Below are 20,291 nucleotides of genomic sequence, written 5' to 3' on the forward strand. Positions count from 1 at the left end.
AAAAAAAAAAAAAAATACCAAAAAAAAAAAAAAAAAAAAAAAGAATAATCATAAAATTTGTATAAAAAAAAAAAAAAAAATATATGTATATAATACATAATGGAACTAAACAAATAAAAAATTAAAAAGATATAAATAGTGAAGAATAGACATATAATTATATGTATATGTGAACTAGGCATTTATTTAAAATTTTAAATTATATAGTAATAAAAAAAAAAAATTCTTTTAAATAGAACACACATATATATATATATATATATATATATATATCTGTTTTATATTTTAATATATATAAAGGAACACTCATGTGAATAGATTTAGACTGCCATCCATATGAGTATAACACTTTTTATATTACATATTAAATATAAATACATATAATTTTTTTTTGTTTTATAAAAAAAAAAAAACGCATTGATATTTAATTCCTTTTTTTATATTTAATTTTCATACGATTCGATTATATCGTTTGGCTCAAAATCGAGAAAGTTTTGAAAACCCATACCACATTCATCACCTTCTGTTACTTGTGTTTTTTCTTCTTTAATAATTTTAATAGAAAGTATTTTCCCCATATAAATAACTTTATCATTTCTTAAAATACGAATATTACTATTTATATTGATAGTACCTTTTTTAACAATACAACCAGCAACCTTTCCAATTTTAGATATATTAAAAACTTTTAAAATTTGAGCTCTTCCTTTTAATTCACCCATTGGTTTCTTACTTAACTTCTTTTCCATTTCTTTTTCAATATTTTCTATAAGTTCATATAAAACATTTGAATATATAATAGGATAATTATTATGATTTTTTGAACCTTTTGAATTTTTTGAGCCTTTAATATCATTTGATAATTTAACACCAAAAGCTATAATAGTAGCATTAAAACTTGTAGCATATTTTATATCACTTGATGTTACATTACCTATATCAGCATATATAATTTTGTTTTTTATTTTATATATACTATCTTCTTTTTGTAATTTAAGAATGCAATTTTTTAAAATTTCAATACTTCCTTGTTTATCACATTTTATAATATAATTTGAGTATATATTTTTTATTTCATTATCTACTATATGTGTTGAAGGATCTATTTCAATCATATTTTTGTTTGTATTATTCAAATTTATTTTTAAAAAATCATCCTTTGGAAATGATTTATTATTTTTATACTTTTCCATTTCTTTTATATTATCATCACTTGTGATATCATCATCACTTGAATGATTATCACTTGAATCATTATCACTTGAATCATTATCACTTGAATCATTATCACTTGAATCATTATCACTTGAATCATCATCACTTGAATCATTATCACTTGAATCATTATCACTTGAATCATTATCATCACTTGTCATATTTCCGTCAATGTCATTTTTGATATTATTTTCTCCTAGTGTATTTGCAGAAGCTCCAATTTTATTTTCTCTGGAAATTATAAAATCTTTATACTTGTCCATATTCATCTCATCATATGAAAAATTATTAATTTCCATTGTTAACATTTTATTCTTATTATGTTCTGCAATTTCTTTAGCAAGTGTCTCATTTTCGACAACATAAAATTTGTCACCTGCTACAGGAACAGAATTTTTATTATATCCAATAATTTTAATAGGATCAGATGGATATGCAGTTTTAATATTTTTATTTAAATGATCTTTTAATATCTTTACTTTTCCATATGATGATCCAGTATAAAAATAATCATTTATATTTAGAACACCACTTTGTAATAAATTTATAGAAACAATTCCATTTTTATCTATATAAGAATCTAAAACAACACCTTGAGCTTGTTCAGGTTTATTATCAGGATTCATTTGTAGATTAAGAAATTCAGATTCTAAATATATTGCATCTAACAATTTATCTATACTTTCTTCTTTATAAATAGAACATTCAACTACTTGTATTTCCCCTCCATTTAATTCGGTTGTTATATCATGATATAACAAATCATTTATTATTCTATCTACATCAACATTAGGCATATCTACTTTAGTTATTGCAATAATAATTTTTATATTAAATTCTTTTATTAATTTTATACACTCCACAGTTTGTTCTTGTATTCCTTCTTCTCCTGATATAACAAGAATACTTAAATCTGAAATTTTAACTCCTCTACTTCTCATAGGCATAAATGCTTCATGTCCTGGTGTATCCACAAGAGTAAATGTAAAGTTATTTCTTACTGTTGCTTTAAATGCTCTTATATTTTGTGTTATAAGTCCATACTCTTTTTTTTGTTCATTTGTTTTACATATATAATCAAATAATGATGTCTTTCCATGATTTATATGTCCTATAAATGTCACTACCACATTTCGTTTTTTATCATCCAGCATACTCTTTGATTTTTCAATACTATCACTTTTTAATGTTAAAGTCGTATCTTTATTTTTTTTTCGACTTTTTCCTTTTTCCTTTTTTTTTTTTTTTTCCTTACTTTTTTCCATATAAGTTTTTTCATCGAGGGATTCATTTTGGTCACCCACTGGAGCGTCTTTCGATTCATCCGTTTGGCAAATTATGGATTTGGTAAGTGTTATATCATTATTAATATTTTGTGCATCCACATTTTTAACATCCACATTTTTAACATCCACATTTTTAACATCCACATTTTTAACATCCACATTTTTAACATCCACATTTTTAACATCCATATTTTTAACATCCATATATTTTTTATCCATATCTTTTTCATCCATATATTTTTTATCCATATCTTTCTCATCCATATCTTTCTCATCCATATCTTTCTCATCCATATCTTTTTCATCCATATGCTTTTCCTCATTACCCTTTTGTTCTTGCCTAACCCTTTCATCATTTTTAATCTTTTCTTCCACCTTGATAGCTTGCTCTTCCTCACGTTCGTTCATTACATCCTGTCGCACATTTTTAATAATTTTTTCTTGAAAATTCGTAGTTGTCTCATTGTCTAGTGTAAGCACATTATCATCGCCCTGTTCTATATTACAATCTATTTTGAAATGTTCACATATTTGTTTTATCTGTTCTGAATTGATCTTATAACTTGAATTATATTCTTTATTTTCATGGATGACAAAATATTTTTTTATAGATGCCAATGGTATTTTAATTGTTTTAGATAACATGGATAAAGTAATAGTATGAGGAAGATCATAAACATTTTTAATAATTTTTTTGAATTTATTATTAAAAGGTAATTCTTTATTTTTTTTTAAATAATACGATTTGTTAATCTTATGATTATTTTCTTTATCATAAATATTTTTATATTTTTTATTTTTTTCATAAGAAGTGTTAAATTTTTCTTGGACATGTTCATTGAATAAATATTCATCCTCTGTATGGAAATTGTTAAAAGGAGAATGATTAATATTATTTTGTAAATCATATAGATTTTTCTTTTTCTTCTTATTAGTATTATTATCATGATTGTCTATAATTGGATCTATTATATTTTCATTTTTGTTATTATCAATAGGATATATATAATCACCTTTATATTGTATATCATTAATATCTTCATTTTCTTTTAACATATTCAAATAATTAAAAATTTTTTTAAATGTTTTAGATCCTGTAGGTATTGTCAATATATAATTTGATTTATAGTCATTTTGTGGAGTTCCTAATATTTCAACATCTATTATATCCCATATATTAAATATTTTTGTAAATTGTAATTTATATATAAGATTTGTTTGTAAATTATCATAATTATATAACTGTGATGTATTATAATTATTATTTGAATTATCACTTTTTTGTTTTTCTATATCATTTATACAAAATAATTTGGATTTATGTAAATATCCACTACTTCCATTTTTTAAAACTTTAATAAAACAGTAAGAATCACATACCTTTGTTATTAAACCTTTTGAATATTCTCCTTTATTTAATTTTATATTTTCATTATATTTTATAATATTTCCTAGATAATATATATTCTTCTTTGTATTCATACCAAGTATTTTCACATGAACGGTTTGATCTTTTTCAAAAAAATCGTTCATATCTTCAATGTCATCACCTAAATTTGCTTTATTTTTAAATAACAAACCGTATTTATTAATAGTTTGTAATTTAATACATGCCGCATTCTTATTAACACTATAAACATAACCTTCAAACGTTTTGCCTATATATTTTTCATCTAATGATGATACGTTTTTTTCGTATTCACTAGATTTTGTATTTATATTATTATATGATGAATGGTCACTTTTTATATATTTTTTTGTAATATTATTATTATTACTATTATTATTTTCTTTTCTTTTTTTATTATTATCATCTTTATTTGAAGAATTTTCTTCCTTATTAATTTCATTTAATGTATTATTAATATTGTGTTTTCCATCTATATTGTTGTTCATTTTATTTTTTTTCTGCGTAATTATATGGTCCATATGTTTGTCATTATATGAATTATTATTATTATAAGAGGAATCATTTTGCTTTAAATTAATATTACTTTCACTTTTATTATTTGGATTCATAACATTTTCATCATTTGATATATTTTTTTTTTTTTTTCTTCCTTTTACTTTTACACTTGAATCATTTTTATTATTTGTTTCTGAAATTAGAGATTCTTCTTCTTTAGATTTCAATGTGTTTATTTTTTCTCGTACTTTTCTAACTTTATAATATTTCTTTTTTAGTTTGTATATAGTGTTATCTATTTGTATATTATCAAAATTTAATTTATTTATTGACGATATTGTATTATATTCATTTTCTTTATTATAATAAAAATGCCGAAAAATATTTATTTTATATTTTAATTGTTTATTATAATTATCACATGGTGTTATTCTATTACAATACTGACTGTTATTATAATCATATGATTTATTATTTTTTCTGTTTTTTTGTTTATACATATATTCTGAAATAAAGGGTATAAAACATCTATTAATACTTTTTACATGATTAGAAGAATGACATACATATTGTTGTAAACTTAAAATATAGAATATAAAGAATAAGGTTTTATATAAATGCCATACTTGAAACATCCCTTTGTGTATATTTATAAATAAATATATAAATATATATATTGATGTGGATTTTCTGGTATACCCCGAAATACATAACATATATTATTATATAAACTTTTAATTCTTTTATTGTTTTAAGATATCAATACAATATCTATATTGTAGTTGTTATGTGTTACATATTATGCGTTATATGTTTTTGGTCGTTTATGCATTTTAAAAAAATTTTGTTTACAAAAATATAATAACAACCTACATAAAAATAAAGGAATTATTAAAAAAAAAGGAAATTAAAAAATAGCATAATGCAAATTTTTTTTTATTTATTCTAATATATTATTATTACAATTATATATATATATATATATATATATATATATATATTATATAATTTTGTATATACATTTACATATTGAATAAATGAAACAAATTTTATGACAACTTGATATAATAATTTTAATTAAGAATTTATAATATATATTTAAAAAAAAAATAATTAGAATATTATAAATATTAGGTATAAGGATTAAGTCTTAAAAAATGTAAATATTAACTACCATTTTGATTTATTTTTATTATTACTATTATTTTTATTTATTTTATTATTTATTATTTTTATTATTATTTTTTTTTTTGTGTTAAAGAATTGACAAAATAAATATAATTCCCTCCATAAAAGGAAATGATTGAACTTGTTATATGAATATTAAAATATATATAATACACATATAAATGTATACATATATAAATATTATATATATATATATATATATATATATATATATATATATTATTGTAATTTTAAAGGAATAAAGAAAAGGAAAAATTTAAAACCCTCACCTAAAAAAAAAAATTATATTTTATTATATTTTATTATATATATTTTTATTCATATTTTATACTTTATTTTTTAATTTTATAATTTTCCAAATTATTTTATTACATTTTTATGAAATTATAAAAATCAATCCCATTTTTTTTTATTTTTATTTTTCTATTTTTCATTTTTCTATTTTTTCATTAATTGAAATATTTTATTTTAAAAAATAAAATAAATGGAAATTTTGAAAAAATAAAAAATAAAAACAAAACAACAGATATATATTTAAATAATTATGATGTAAATTTTATCTAACATTTTTTTGTATTATGTTATATATATATATATATATATAATATTATATATATATATTATAATAATATATATAAAATATACTGTTGCATATTTATAAATACATAATAATATAATTATAGTACATTTATATATATATATATATATATATATATATATATATAGTATATATAAATATATGGTTAATTTTTTTCTTTTTTCTTTTTTCTTTTTTCTTTTCTATTTTCTTTCTTTTTCATTTTCTTTTTCTTTTTTTTGATTTTAAAAGATGATATTAAATTTTTATTATGACGAATTTTTAAAATTACGATAAAAAAAAAAAAAAAATTAAATAATTTATATAAAATATATGAAATGAACATAAACAGAAATAATATAACGATGAAGAATGTTATTATATATAATATTTTTGTGAATATAAAAAAGAAAAGAAAAAAAAAAAAAAAGAAAAAAAATATGTTAACAAATTAAAATATAATATTAATATAATTTTAATTTTATAAAAATGTATATATATTTTTTTTAATTTGAATATAAATGTTACCCTTTCTTTATATTTCCTTTATATATATTTATAGTTTTATATATGTAATATAATATATTATATATATAATATAATATATATATATATATTATTATATAATATATATTTATTTATTTATTTTTCCTTTTTGCTCTCTGTCTAAAAAAAAAAAAAAAAAAAATTGCAAGTTGTGGGCAGTATATATTTTTTCAAATCATAATTTTTAAAATGTACTAGAATTATTTAGAAAAACTTTTGTGATTAAAAAAATATATAAATAAATAAATATAATAATAGGAAATGACATAGAGAAAATAAAGGCAATTTCAAAATGTAACAAAAAAAAAAAAAATATATATATATATATATTTAATATATATTAATTTTTTATATTTCATTTTACATATTTTATTATTTTATTTTTAATATTTATTTCTAAAAAATAAAAAAAAAAAAAAAAAAAAAAAAAATGGACACGTTATCTAATACAAATACCCCCAATAAAAATGTATTACTAGACAAGATACAGATTTTAAACTTATTTAAAATTCTTGATAATTTACCATTTGAACCCAAAAGTGATAAAGAAATATGGTAGGAATAACTTACGTATATAAATAATATATGAGAGGAATTGAATGAAAGTTTTAAATTATAAATAATATGAACATTTCATGCGAAAATATAATGTGATATTATATATATGTATATATATATATATATATATATATATATATTTATATATATATATTTCTTTTGCTCCTTAGGTATATAGTCAATAAAGAGTTCATAGATAATTTAAGATACTATGAGTGTGGAAAAAGTGACAGTTATTCAAATATCATAAACAATAAAATATTTTTAGAAGATTATAATAATGTAAATACAAAAAGTAGGATTGTCAAAGAATATGAAAATAGTAATGGCGTGGGTTTTCTTCTATACCCAGAAAAGGCTATAGAAATATTAGAAAAACATTTTATCTTTGATGTAAAAATTCCAAGAGCAGTATATGCTTATAAAACAAATAGAAAAGAAAAAATAATATATAAGGTTGATATCCAACCATTAAAAATTGTTGTATATTCAAAAAATCCTAATGAGCATTCTAATCCTTCAAAAATGAAAATTGTGATTTTAAGAAATGATACGGTTGAAAATGTTTTAAAAGAGGTATCTTTTTTTTTTTTTTTTTTTTTTCTTTAATGGATATTATGTGCATATATATAAATATATAAATATATAAATATATAAATATATAAATATATTAATATATAAATATATAAATATTTTAATATATAAATATATTAATATATATATATTTTTGTCATCTGTTTTGTTGTTTTATAGATTGTTGGAACTGTCGATAGTGGCACATTCCGTAAGAATTTATTTTACTCAGACGAATTAGACAACAAAAGAGAAAAGAATTGGAAAGGCTTATATATATTTAATTGTATTGAATATGCTTTATCAAAAAAAGTATGTGAATTTTCTATTGATGAGAATTCTTGTTTATTAATAACTAGCGAAAGACCTGATATAAAATGTATAATGAATAGAAGTAATAATAATGTAAGTTATAGTAAAAAGGAAGGACATAATAGAAGGATGGAAATTCATAGTGGATTAAAAAATAATAATAATGATGATGATGAAGAAAATGATTATTTTGATGACAACAACAATAATAATAATAATAATAGTATGAGTGAGATTGAAAAAAGAAGTATTAGTTATATATTTGATAAAGGAGGTGATCGTGGTCTTATAAATTTAGGAAATACATGTTTTTTAAATTCATCATTACAATGTTTATCTAAGATTTTAAAATTTTCAAATTATTTTTTGAGTGGTTCTTTTTGGAATCATATAAATTATTCAAATCCAGTTGGTCAACATGGAAGATTAGCAAAAGCATATTATGAGACGTTAACTGAAATGTGGAAAATTAATAAAAGAGATTGCCCTTATGCACCTAAAGTCTTAAAAGAAGCGATAAGTGAAAAGAGAGATGAATTTTATGGATATCAACAACATGATTCACAAGAATTGTTAGCATTTTTATTAGATGGGTTACATGAAGATTTAAATTTGATTAGAAAAAAACCTTATTATGAAGAAAAGTTACAAGGAGGTGTTGATAAATTAGATGTTGATGTAGCTGAAGCTTCATGGAATAGACATAAAGAAATTAATAATTCTATAATTGTAGATTTATTTCAAGGTCAATATAGATCAAGATTACAATGTCCTAAGTGTAAAAAAGTTAGTATAACCTTTGATCCTTTTATGTATTTATCAATTCCATTACCTCCAAAAAAAAATCATCGAGTATGGTTTCATGTAATACTTAGTCGAGATATTCCTATTGCTATTAGATTTTCTTGTACATTTAATGGTTCTCAAGAAGTATTAAAATTAAAGATTTTCTTTTTAAATATAATAAAGAATATGAAAAACAAGAAAAGAAATATATTATTACATAGTAAATCCATAATCAAAAATAATAAATATCCTCATGAGGGTAGCAATGCATTTAATTTTCATTCCAAGTTTTTAGATGATAATAAAAATGATTTATATGACGAAAATGAATATAACAACAACAACAATAATAATAATAATATTAATAGTAATAATATAAATGATGATGTTAGTAATTATATTAAAGCTTTAAAAAATAAATCAAAAATTACCAACACTTTGAAAGAACAAGATATACAAATCATATATGAAAGTATATGTTCTATGTGTAATATATCATCTATTGATGAATTAGAAGTTAATAATCTTTGTTTTCTTTATACAAAATTAAAAAATTTAGCATGTAATAATTTTTTTCAAGTGTTAAATAATTCCGATTTTGTAACAGAACCACATACAAGAAATGGTAAGGGAATTAGTCATATCTTTGTTTATATACTTCCTAAAATATTTGGTCATTTAATTGATAAAAATATTGATTTAAAAGTAGATGAATGTCTAGAAGTATTAACAAACTCGACTGTTACAACAAATAATACTAGTCTTAAAGATGAAGAAGATATAAATATAAGAACAGAGACCAATGATAAGAAAACAGTAAAAAATAAACATTGTACTAATAAAATTGTAAAAAAAAGAAAAGGATTATTATCCAACCCTTTAAGAAAAGGAACACTTGGACCAGATCATCAAAAATATTATCAAGAAGATGATGTAGAAGAAAATATAGAAAATACTAATGAAATAAATATACAACAACAACAAGAAGATAATAAAATTATAAATAATAATCATAATGATAATATTAAAAAAAATTCAAACGAATATATATCATATAATGATTTATTAAATGATCAAGCTTTTCTAAATGATAATTATCATTATTTAAATGACAAATATTTTTCTGTTCTTATTGTTCCATTGTGTAAAGATGAACAACTTTTATATAAAATGAAAAATAATGATTTACCATTATTATATAATATTCCTTTTAATTACACTCTAGAAGAATTATATAATAAGGTTAAATATTCATATAATAAAAATAATCATATAAAAGCATCAATAATGAAAATGAATAGTTGTTTAAAGATGGAAAAAAATGACATGAGCAATTCATTATATCATAAGAATAAAAACATTGAAAGTCCTAAAAAGGATAATACTTTAAATGGTACAGGCCATAATATTGATATTTATCAAAATGATGATAATAATAATATGAATGTTAATGGTTGTAAAGGTATTGACACTTGTTACAACCTTGACGATAAAATTAATATTAATGGTAATGATATTAGTAATAAATATGCAAATAGTATGCTTAATGAATATAATAATAATAATAATAATAGTAATAGTAATAATAATATTGTAAATGATGAAGAGGATAATAGTTATGATGATTTCCTAGATAAGTTTAGTTTATATTTACCATGCTATAATTTAAAAGAAGAATGGAATCCGAAAGATAATTTAGGATTAGAATTAAAAAGAGATGGTACATATTTATCAGATTATATAAAAAATTCAGAAGAAAAAAGACTTATCATAATATATTTAAATACGGTTGGTATGGAAGATGAATTATCATTAGATATTAAAACATTAACATTTGTCGATTTAGAAGAAAAATATGGTATCGATACTTGTTTAAAATTATTTTCAGAAGAAGAACATCTAGATGAAAATAATACGTGGTATTGTAGTAATTGTAAATTACATGTACAGGCATATAAAAAATTAGATCTATTTCGTATGCCTATTATATTAATATTACATCTAAAAAGATTTAATAATACCAATAGATGGTTAAGAACAAAAATTGATTCATATGTATATTATCCACATAAAGAAAAAGAATATCTAAATATGGCACCATATATATTACCAGATGGATTAAAACATATGACCAAATTAAATCCAAAATATGCTCCACTCTATGAATTAATTGGAGTCAATTGTCATACAGGTAGCTTATGTGGAGGTCATTATTTTGCATATGTTAAATTAAATGATCAATGGTATAACTTTAATGATTCATGTGTATCTACTATTGATGAAGCTGAAGTTAATACAAAAAATGCTTACCTCCTATTTTATCAGTTAATATCTCATAAGAATGAGAAATTTTCAGGATATGCTCAAACCAGGAATTTGGATGAACAACAGGCAATCCTTATGGCAAACGCAAGTTATTATAATTAAAAACAGATTCTTCACAAATGAATAATAAAAATAAATAAATAAATATATATATATATATAATAAATGAATGTTTTATGTTTTGTATATATATAGATATTTACATATATATATTGTATATATGTATATATGTATATATGTTTATATATCATCCTATTTATAAATTTTTTTTTTTTTTTAATTAAAGCATTTCTAATTAATACAACCATAACTTTTTTATATGTGTAAATCTTTAATTTTAATATATATATATATGTATATTTTTTTTTTTTTTTTTTTTTTTTTTTTTTTTAATACATCTTTATAAATTTAAAAAAAATTTTGTATAAATCATTTTTGTAATTTTATGAACAAAAGTTTTTTATTTTAATTAATTATATTATGCTTTCATATAATATATATTTATATATAAAAAATGTGTAATTTGTATGTCATTCATATATCATTTTTATTTTATATAATCTATTGTTTTAAAAATAAATAAATAAATAAATATATATATATATATATATATATATTTATATATATATATTTATATATATATATTTTTACTTATCATATTGTATACATAATATATTCCTTATATGCTCATTTTGTTTTATGTATGGCAATTTATTTTAAATATACTATAATTTCTTTGTTAAAAAAATAAAAGGCGAACACATATATATTATACCTACCTATATATATATATATATATATATATATATATATATATATATGTTGTATATATTATATAATTTTCTATTTTTTTATTATTTAAAATTTTTTTTTTTTTTTTTTGTTTCATTTTATGTTGTTATCAATTTACGATTACATATATATATTATATATATATGTATATTTATTTATTTATTATATCCCTAACTTAAAACTGACCGCAGGTTATTTTTTTTTATAAGAGTAAATATGTTTGTCAATTGAGAAAAAAGGAAATAAATAAATAAAATATCAAATAAAAATGATTATTATATTTTATTTACAAATATATATATATATAAATGTTCTATATATATAATTTCTTTTTAACATTTCCTATATATAAGTTATATATATTTTTTGAGTTTTTCTTTTAATATATATATATATATATATACATATATTTATGTATATATGAAAAAATAATGTTATATTGTAGTTATGAAAAATTATGGGAAAAAAAAAAAAAAAAATTTACATATATATATATATATATATATATATATATATATATATATATTTATATATATTAAATATAAGTAACATATAAAGGAAAGATATTATTATTCATCGTCCACACTATGATTATTCATGTTATTAGATGATATTTCATGTGAACGTTTATGTTTAATTTGCTTGCTAATAATTGTTAATGAATTCAAAAATTCTTTTTGTTGTTCTTCGTTATATGCACTTGGTATTTTTTTAATTTCTATGTTTTTTGCTAATACTTTCAAGAGGAAAAAAATATCATCATAACATTTCGATTCGTCTATATATCTATTCAAATAATGAATTGCCATATAATATTCTTGGAATGTTATATTCTGTAATTCATAAGCTAAGTTCGCAAGACAATTATCTCTTAAATCTTGTAGTATATATTTTATGGTTCCTTTTTGAAATTGTAGAATATGTTCTGATAAATAATATAAAGAAAGTAATGAGGTTGGAGATGTGCACAAAGAGGAATTTTTTTCACAACAAGTATGATTATTATTCATACCACATATATTATTATGATTATTCATATCACATATATTATTATGATTATTCATATCACATATATTATTATGATTATTCATATCACATATATTATTATGATTATTCATATCACATATATTATTATAATTATTCATATCACATATATTATTATTCATTTCTCTATTAATTGAAACATTGCAACATGGACTTTTGTTATTGATTTCATTCTTATACTGACTACATATAGATTTATTATCTTCCCACTGATCATTTGATATATTATTAGGTTGAGCATTTAATATATTATTAGGTTGATCATTTAATATATTATTAGATTTATCATTTAATATATTATTAGGTTGATCATTTAATATATTATTAGATTTATCATTTAATATATTATTAGATTCATCATTTGGTATATTATTCGTTTGGTTAGTTGATAAATTATTTACTTGACAATTGGTATGGCATCCAGCTAAAAAGTTCACCTGACAATTTGTATGAATACTTGTATGAACATTAGTATGAAAATTTGTGTGAACATTTGTGTGAACATTTGTATGAACATTTGTATGACAATTTGAGTAACAATTTGAGTGACAATTAGAATAACAACGTGTAGGACTGTTCATTTGATTTTCTAGTGGATCATTTATATGTCTTATGTTATTTGTATTAATATCATTATTATTTTCTACTGTTGCATGTAATATATGACTTGGTGATTCATCGTTGTTAATATTCATAATATAACCCGAATTTGGATAATCCATTTTATTCATTTGTGTTACATTGTTTAGATCATTTTTATTTGATAACATATAATCTGATAATCGATTAAAATCTTTTGTTTTAAAATTATTAATTTTTTTTAAGGCTTCATTATAATGTCTTTTTTGTTTTTCATTACTATCAATAATAGTAGAATTATTTTTATTATTATTCTTTTTATTATTTTTTTTATTTTCACAATAATACATATCTTTCTTTTCATCATTTTCAAATAAAGTAATATAATATTCTTTTGGAAATATAGTACTACAGAAATTTATATCACTACTAGAATATTCAATACATTCTGGATTCTTTTTTAATTTTTTATATAAATTATATGCCTTTCTACATTCTATAGCCATTTTTTTTGCTTCTAAATATCCATATTGTTTTACTGGGTAATATTTTGCACATCTCCTACCATGAGATGTATACCATGTTGCTTTCCATCTAAATTGTTTTCTATCATAATGAACACCTACTATTCTTGAGTTTATATCATCACTACTATCTTCTTTATTATCTTTATCTACCATAATTTTGTTTATACGTTCTTGATTATATGGAGAATTCATTGTATTGTATTTTTGAATATCCATGTTTTTTTTATTTGTCTCTTTATTAATATTTGATGATAAATTATTAAAATGATCTAGACCGTTTACTATATTGCAATATTTATTTATATCTTTTAATATATTATATGCATTTATATTCATATTATTAAGTGACACGTTCTTATCATTATTACATGATATATTTTCAACCATATCCTTTATTTCCATATTTTTTATATGTTGTTCTAAATCAACCTTCATATCATTATTACTACCATTCATTTTGTTCTTATATATCATATTTAATCTTTCAATATCATTTTCTTTATACATCCCTTTTTCTAGAAAAGCATTTATTTTATCCTTATCCATATTCATAATATCCAAAGATCTTTTTTTTTGTTTTTTTTTGTTTAAAATTTTTTCATCTCCATTAAATGAACTAATCATCATATCGTCTTTGCATTCATTTGTATCTTCACTTTTTTTATTAACAGAACATTCATTATTATTATAATAATAATTATCATCATCATTATTACGATTATTAATATTATTATTGTGATAATTATTTTGATAATTATTGTGATAATTATTTTGATAATTATTTTGATAATTATTGTGATAATTATTTTGATAATTATTTTGATAATCATTTTGATTATTATTGTGATTATTATTGTGATTATCATTATGTTGATTGTTAAGATTATATGGGATACATCCCTTATTGTCATACAACATACTATTATTAGATGATAAATTATCTACATTCTTATAACCCGAAGAGGTAGATGATATACATGAACCTGCCGATTTTAGAGATAAACGACCTGGAGAATTATTTCCTATCATGTCCCTTTCACTATTCATTGGATAATTCATCTGATTATTTATTTCAATATCGGTTGGATTATTTTTTTCTTTCTGATTATTTTTTATTTTTCTCCTTTTATTATTACTATTATTATCATCATCATCTTCATCGTATTCATTTATATTTACCTGTTGATTATTTTCAATTCTTCTTTTTAGAATATCCAGAATGATAGAATTGTTCATGTATTTTCTATATGCATGTAAATCATTATTATACACATTTGATAATAATAGATTATTATTTATATCTGTATCAGGATATTTTTTATTGTCTTCATTAACGATACTACTCTCATCTTTATTTATAACATTCATATTGATTTTATCCTTGCATTTGTTCTGGCAGATACTTAGATAATATTCTCTGAATTTATTAATATCTACAGATAAGTTCAAATTATTACTATCATTATTATTATTGTTATTATTATTGTTATTATTATTGTTATTATTACTGTTCATGTTATTATCATTTAATAGATTAGATGAATCATTATTCTTTTCGTCCTTATATATGTTTGTGCTTTCAAATGTAGAGTCACACATTTTATTATCATCAAAATTATTTTCTACAATGTTTTTTCCAACATTTAAATAATCCATAGGCTTTATGTTATTAACATTTTTTAAACTATCTGAAGAGACATTAATTTTGTGTTCCAATATGGCTTGTAAATTTTTAAGATTATTTGTTGTATCATTTATATGACCAAAAGGGTTTTCCATATTATTTTTTTTATTAACATGGTAATTGTTAGATATAGAATCATAAATAGATGAGGAAATATCTTTATTTATTTGTCTATTTATTTTATCTTTAATATTATATTGTACATCATTATGTAAAGCACTGTCATAATTTTTCTGTATGCTAATGTTATTACTATTATTAATATGAGTACTACCACTGAAACTGTTAGCACTATCAGGATTTATATGAACAGTAGTACTATCAACACTATTACTATAATGAAGGCTATTACTACTATTAATTTTGTTAATAATATTATTATAATTTATATGATCAATTTGATCACTTTTTTGTTCAACATTATAATTTGCATGAACTATATTTCCATCTTCATCCATATTATTATTTATTTTTCTCTTTTGATTAATAATGCGTAGATATTTCTCTATATTGCTAATTATTTCACTTTCATTTATATTTTGGCCATTCATATTTTCATCTTCTTTTATATTTTGGCCATTCATATTTTCATCTTCTTTTATATTTTGATTATTTATATTTTGATTATTTACATTTTGATCTTCATTTACATTTTGATGGTCATTTACATTTTGATCTTCATTTACATTTTGTGCATTGATATTTACATCTTCGTTTATATTTTCTTGTTCATTTAAATTTGCACTTTTCTTGTTATAATTTTTCTTAGGTCCTTTTTTTAATTTCATAGAGTTACTACTAATACTACTACTACTACCACCATTTTGTGTGTTTTCATTTTTTGTTTTATTATTTTGTTGATTAGCTCTATAAGCTTGTTCAAATGTTAAGGCTTCTTCAGGTATTTTCTGATGAATTTTACAATATATAGCTAGACGTCTTGCATAATCAAAACCAAAAAGTTTAATAGGGAAATATTTTGCTACTCTTTTACCATCTTCAATCCAATTGACACTCCATCTTTGTTGATATCTATCAAAATATACACCTTGAACCATTGGAAATTTCTTTGCTCTTTTTACCATTTGTTCAGTTAACATAGCTTTATGTAATTTATATTGGGAACCTCCTTTTTTACTTGGTAAATGTCTTAATGTATCTAAATATTTAAACATTTCTCTTTCATCCATAGTATCATTAAATAATAAAGGGATATTATTTTCATTATTTACTAATGAAGAATTTTCATCTTTTTGATTTGTGTTTTCATTTGTAATACTTGATTTATTATCTTCATTTAATTTTAAATTATTTCTTATTTCAGGTTTTTTAGATAATAAATTTTCTTCATTGTTTTTATATATTTCTACTATTTCATTATTATCATCTTCACAATGATTATATATTTTGTCATCTTGTTGATTATATGTTTTATTCTTCATCTCATGATATTCATCATTATCATTTCGTTGTTTTTCATTACTTTCCTTTTCAATTTTTTCCTTTTCTTTTTCTTTTTCATTTCTTTTCTTTTCACTTCTTTCTCTTTTTTTTAACCACCTTTCCTCTTTTTTGGAATCATTCATATTTTTTACTTTATCATAATTGGGGTTATTTTTTTCACTTTTTTTTCTTAATTCTTCTGACCACAAGCTGATACATTTTTTCGCTGCTTTTCTTTGTGGTCTTTTAAAATAAATTGCATTATTTTGTTTCTCCAAATAGCTATTACTCTTCTGTTCTTCTAATTCTTCTTGTTTATTTTTTTTCTTCTCATCATCATTATCATCATCGATAAGTTCATCATCCATTTTATCATCCTCATCATTATTCTGATTATCATCATTACTTTGATTATCATCATTATTGTTATGATAATTGTCGTGGTTATTATTATAATGGTTACTATTATTATTATTATTTTCGTTTTTATTATTATTATTATTATTATTTTTATTATTATTTTTATTATTATTGTCATTATTGCTTCTATTCCATTCTTGTCCTTTCTCTACATCTCTCATTACACTTAACATAGATATTCTAGAATTTATATTCATACTTATATCTTCTCGCTCTTCATGCTGCGAATTCATATCATCCACATTTTCATACAACACATTATTCGATTTATTTTTAAAAGAAGTATATTCCTCATCTACAACATATTCATTGTTATCATATTCAGTTGGAACATCTAGTACGTTATGCAAATGTTGTGTATTATTATTATTATTATTTATTTTATCCTGATATATCATATTGTCATCAATTTCTTTTTCATTCTTATTATATATATATTTCCTTTCATTATACTCATTTCTTATTCTAATACTTTTTTCAATATAATCATTTAAAGGTTCTTTCATTTTTATAGCTTTACCAGTAGTATCTTCATCACCATCATATATAGAGACCCTTCCTTTTTTATTTCTTAAATATATTTGGTTCTTTTCTATCATATTACTATATACATATTTATCATGGCCTTCCTCAATTTTATTTTTATAGGATAGATCTGATATGTTTCCATCCTTAAAATATTTATTTTCTACATATTTATTCTCTAAAGAAATATCATCAATATATATATTATTTTTTAATAAATCACATGGATATTCGTCTTCTTCCATATTGAAACTATTATCATTATTATTATCATCATCATTTTTATTATTATTATTATTATTATATGTAATTTTTTTATTATATTCCTCTTTTATATTCATGTGTCCTTTTTCATCATGGGTTAAAATATTTGGTTCCTCATCATTATTTTCTTCAAAAGATATAATATTATCATTTATTATGGAATTATTCATATCATCATAATAGTTAATTCCATAATTCTTTTCACATATATCTTCATCCAACTCATGTTGATAATCATCATATAGATTTGCATCTTTATGAAATATATTTTTATTCAAGTTATGAGAATACTCATTGCTTTTTATATTTTTTGGTACATTCATTCCTTCTTCGTTTATAACATCACAATAATAATTATTGCTATTATTATAGTAAATAACATCACTATTATTCTGTAAAGATCCTTCTTTTATTTTTCTTGCATATAAAACAGAAGAATGCTCATTACTAATTTTATCAACACCTGCATTTATCCTAATACTCTTTAAATCGTTTGTTAGGTCACGATATTTTTCATCATCTTTAAAATTATCATTATTTATAATATTTTCAACTTGTTCCATTTTATTAATTAAAAAAATATCATTTTTTAAATCATAATTTAAATCATTATTATTATTATATATATTATTTTCATTTAGTCCCTTTTCTATTTTCATGTTACCTATATATTCAAAATCATTAGTCTTGGCATCAATAATTTTCATTTCATAATATGAAGAATCATCATTATTATTTTTGTTTCTACCATCTTTTTTATTTAATTTATTTTTAGTTCGTATTAAAGAATTTATATTTTTATCCTTCAGTTGACTAATATATAAATCATAATCCTTTTTATTTATTCCTATTTTAATACCACCACTATTAGAGCTAACCATGGAAGAATTATCATTTATTAAATTTATGTTATTCATATTATTTAATATTTCAATATCTTCTTCCTCATTCTTTTTATCTGCACTTAAGTTTTCTATATTGATGAAATAATTACTATTGTCTAACTCCATTTTTATAAACACCAATTATATATATATATATATATATATATATTATGTAAGATAAAAAAATGGGACGATAAAAATATATATAAATGAATATATGGATATATATATATATATATATATATATATATATATATATATATATATATATGTATGTATTTATTTATATGTATACAAAATAAAATTAAAGGGATAAACTATTCAATATATATATATATATATATATATATATATATATATATATATTTACATATAATTCTTATTTTTAATAATACTTAAAAAATTATCAATAAATCAAAATATTAACATGTTATAAATAAATGGAAAAAATTTTTTCTTTCTCTTTTTTTTTTTATACAATATATATATTTATACAAAATTATATATAAAAATACTTTTATATATATAGAAACATGAAATGAAATATGTTGTTTACATATTCATAAATACAATTAATGCTACTATATTAAGCATACATATATATATACATATTTATATGCAATAAAATAAGTCTGCTATATAATTAAGTGTATTCATTTTTTTTATAATTGTATATATTATATATATATATATATATACATATATTATATATTGAAGTATATAAATCTTCCTATGAGAAGATTAAAAAAATAAATAAAAAAAAAGAATAACAATAAATTAATAATAAATAAATATATATATATATATATATATATATGTGAATTTTATTTTATTTAATATTTTTTTTTTTTTTTTTT

The 20,291-nt window shown here is 19.9% G+C and overlaps 3 protein-coding genes across 3 annotated transcripts; 1 reads left to right on the plus strand and 2 right to left on the minus strand.

Annotated features, from left to right (window-relative positions):
* Positions 1–443: 443 nt before the first annotated feature.
* On the minus strand, positions 444–5,123 carry PGSY75_0516600 (translation initiation factor IF-2; the record flags this gene model as incomplete). The annotated part of the gene is made up of 1 exon (XM_018784446.1): positions 444–5,123. The coding sequence occupies one exon, from the start codon at positions 5,121–5,123 to the stop codon at positions 444–446; it is 4,680 nt and encodes a 1,559-aa protein (XP_018643101.1).
* A 2,025-nt stretch (positions 5,124–7,148) lies between these two features.
* Positions 7,149–11,374, plus strand: PGSY75_0516700 (putative ubiquitin carboxyl-terminal hydrolase 2; the record flags this gene model as incomplete). Its single annotated transcript, XM_018784447.1, has 3 exons — positions 7,149–7,273; positions 7,447–7,852; positions 8,030–11,374. The coding sequence occupies 3 exons, from the start codon at positions 7,149–7,151 to the stop codon at positions 11,372–11,374; spliced, it is 3,876 nt and encodes a 1,291-aa protein (XP_018643102.1).
* Positions 11,375–12,633: 1,259 nt separating this feature from the next.
* Positions 12,634–19,560, minus strand: PGSY75_0516800 (transcription factor with AP2 domain(s); the record flags this gene model as incomplete). The annotated part of the gene is made up of 1 exon (XM_018784448.1): positions 12,634–19,560. The coding sequence occupies one exon, from the start codon at positions 19,558–19,560 to the stop codon at positions 12,634–12,636; it is 6,927 nt and encodes a 2,308-aa protein (XP_018643103.1).
* Between the last annotated feature and the right edge of the window lie 731 nt (positions 19,561–20,291).

The sequence above is a fragment of the Plasmodium gaboni genome, chromosome 5, assembly GCF_001602025.1.
Source record: "Plasmodium gaboni strain SY75 chromosome 5, whole genome shotgun sequence".
Lineage (NCBI taxonomy): Eukaryota > Apicomplexa > Aconoidasida > Haemosporida > Plasmodiidae > Plasmodium > Plasmodium gaboni.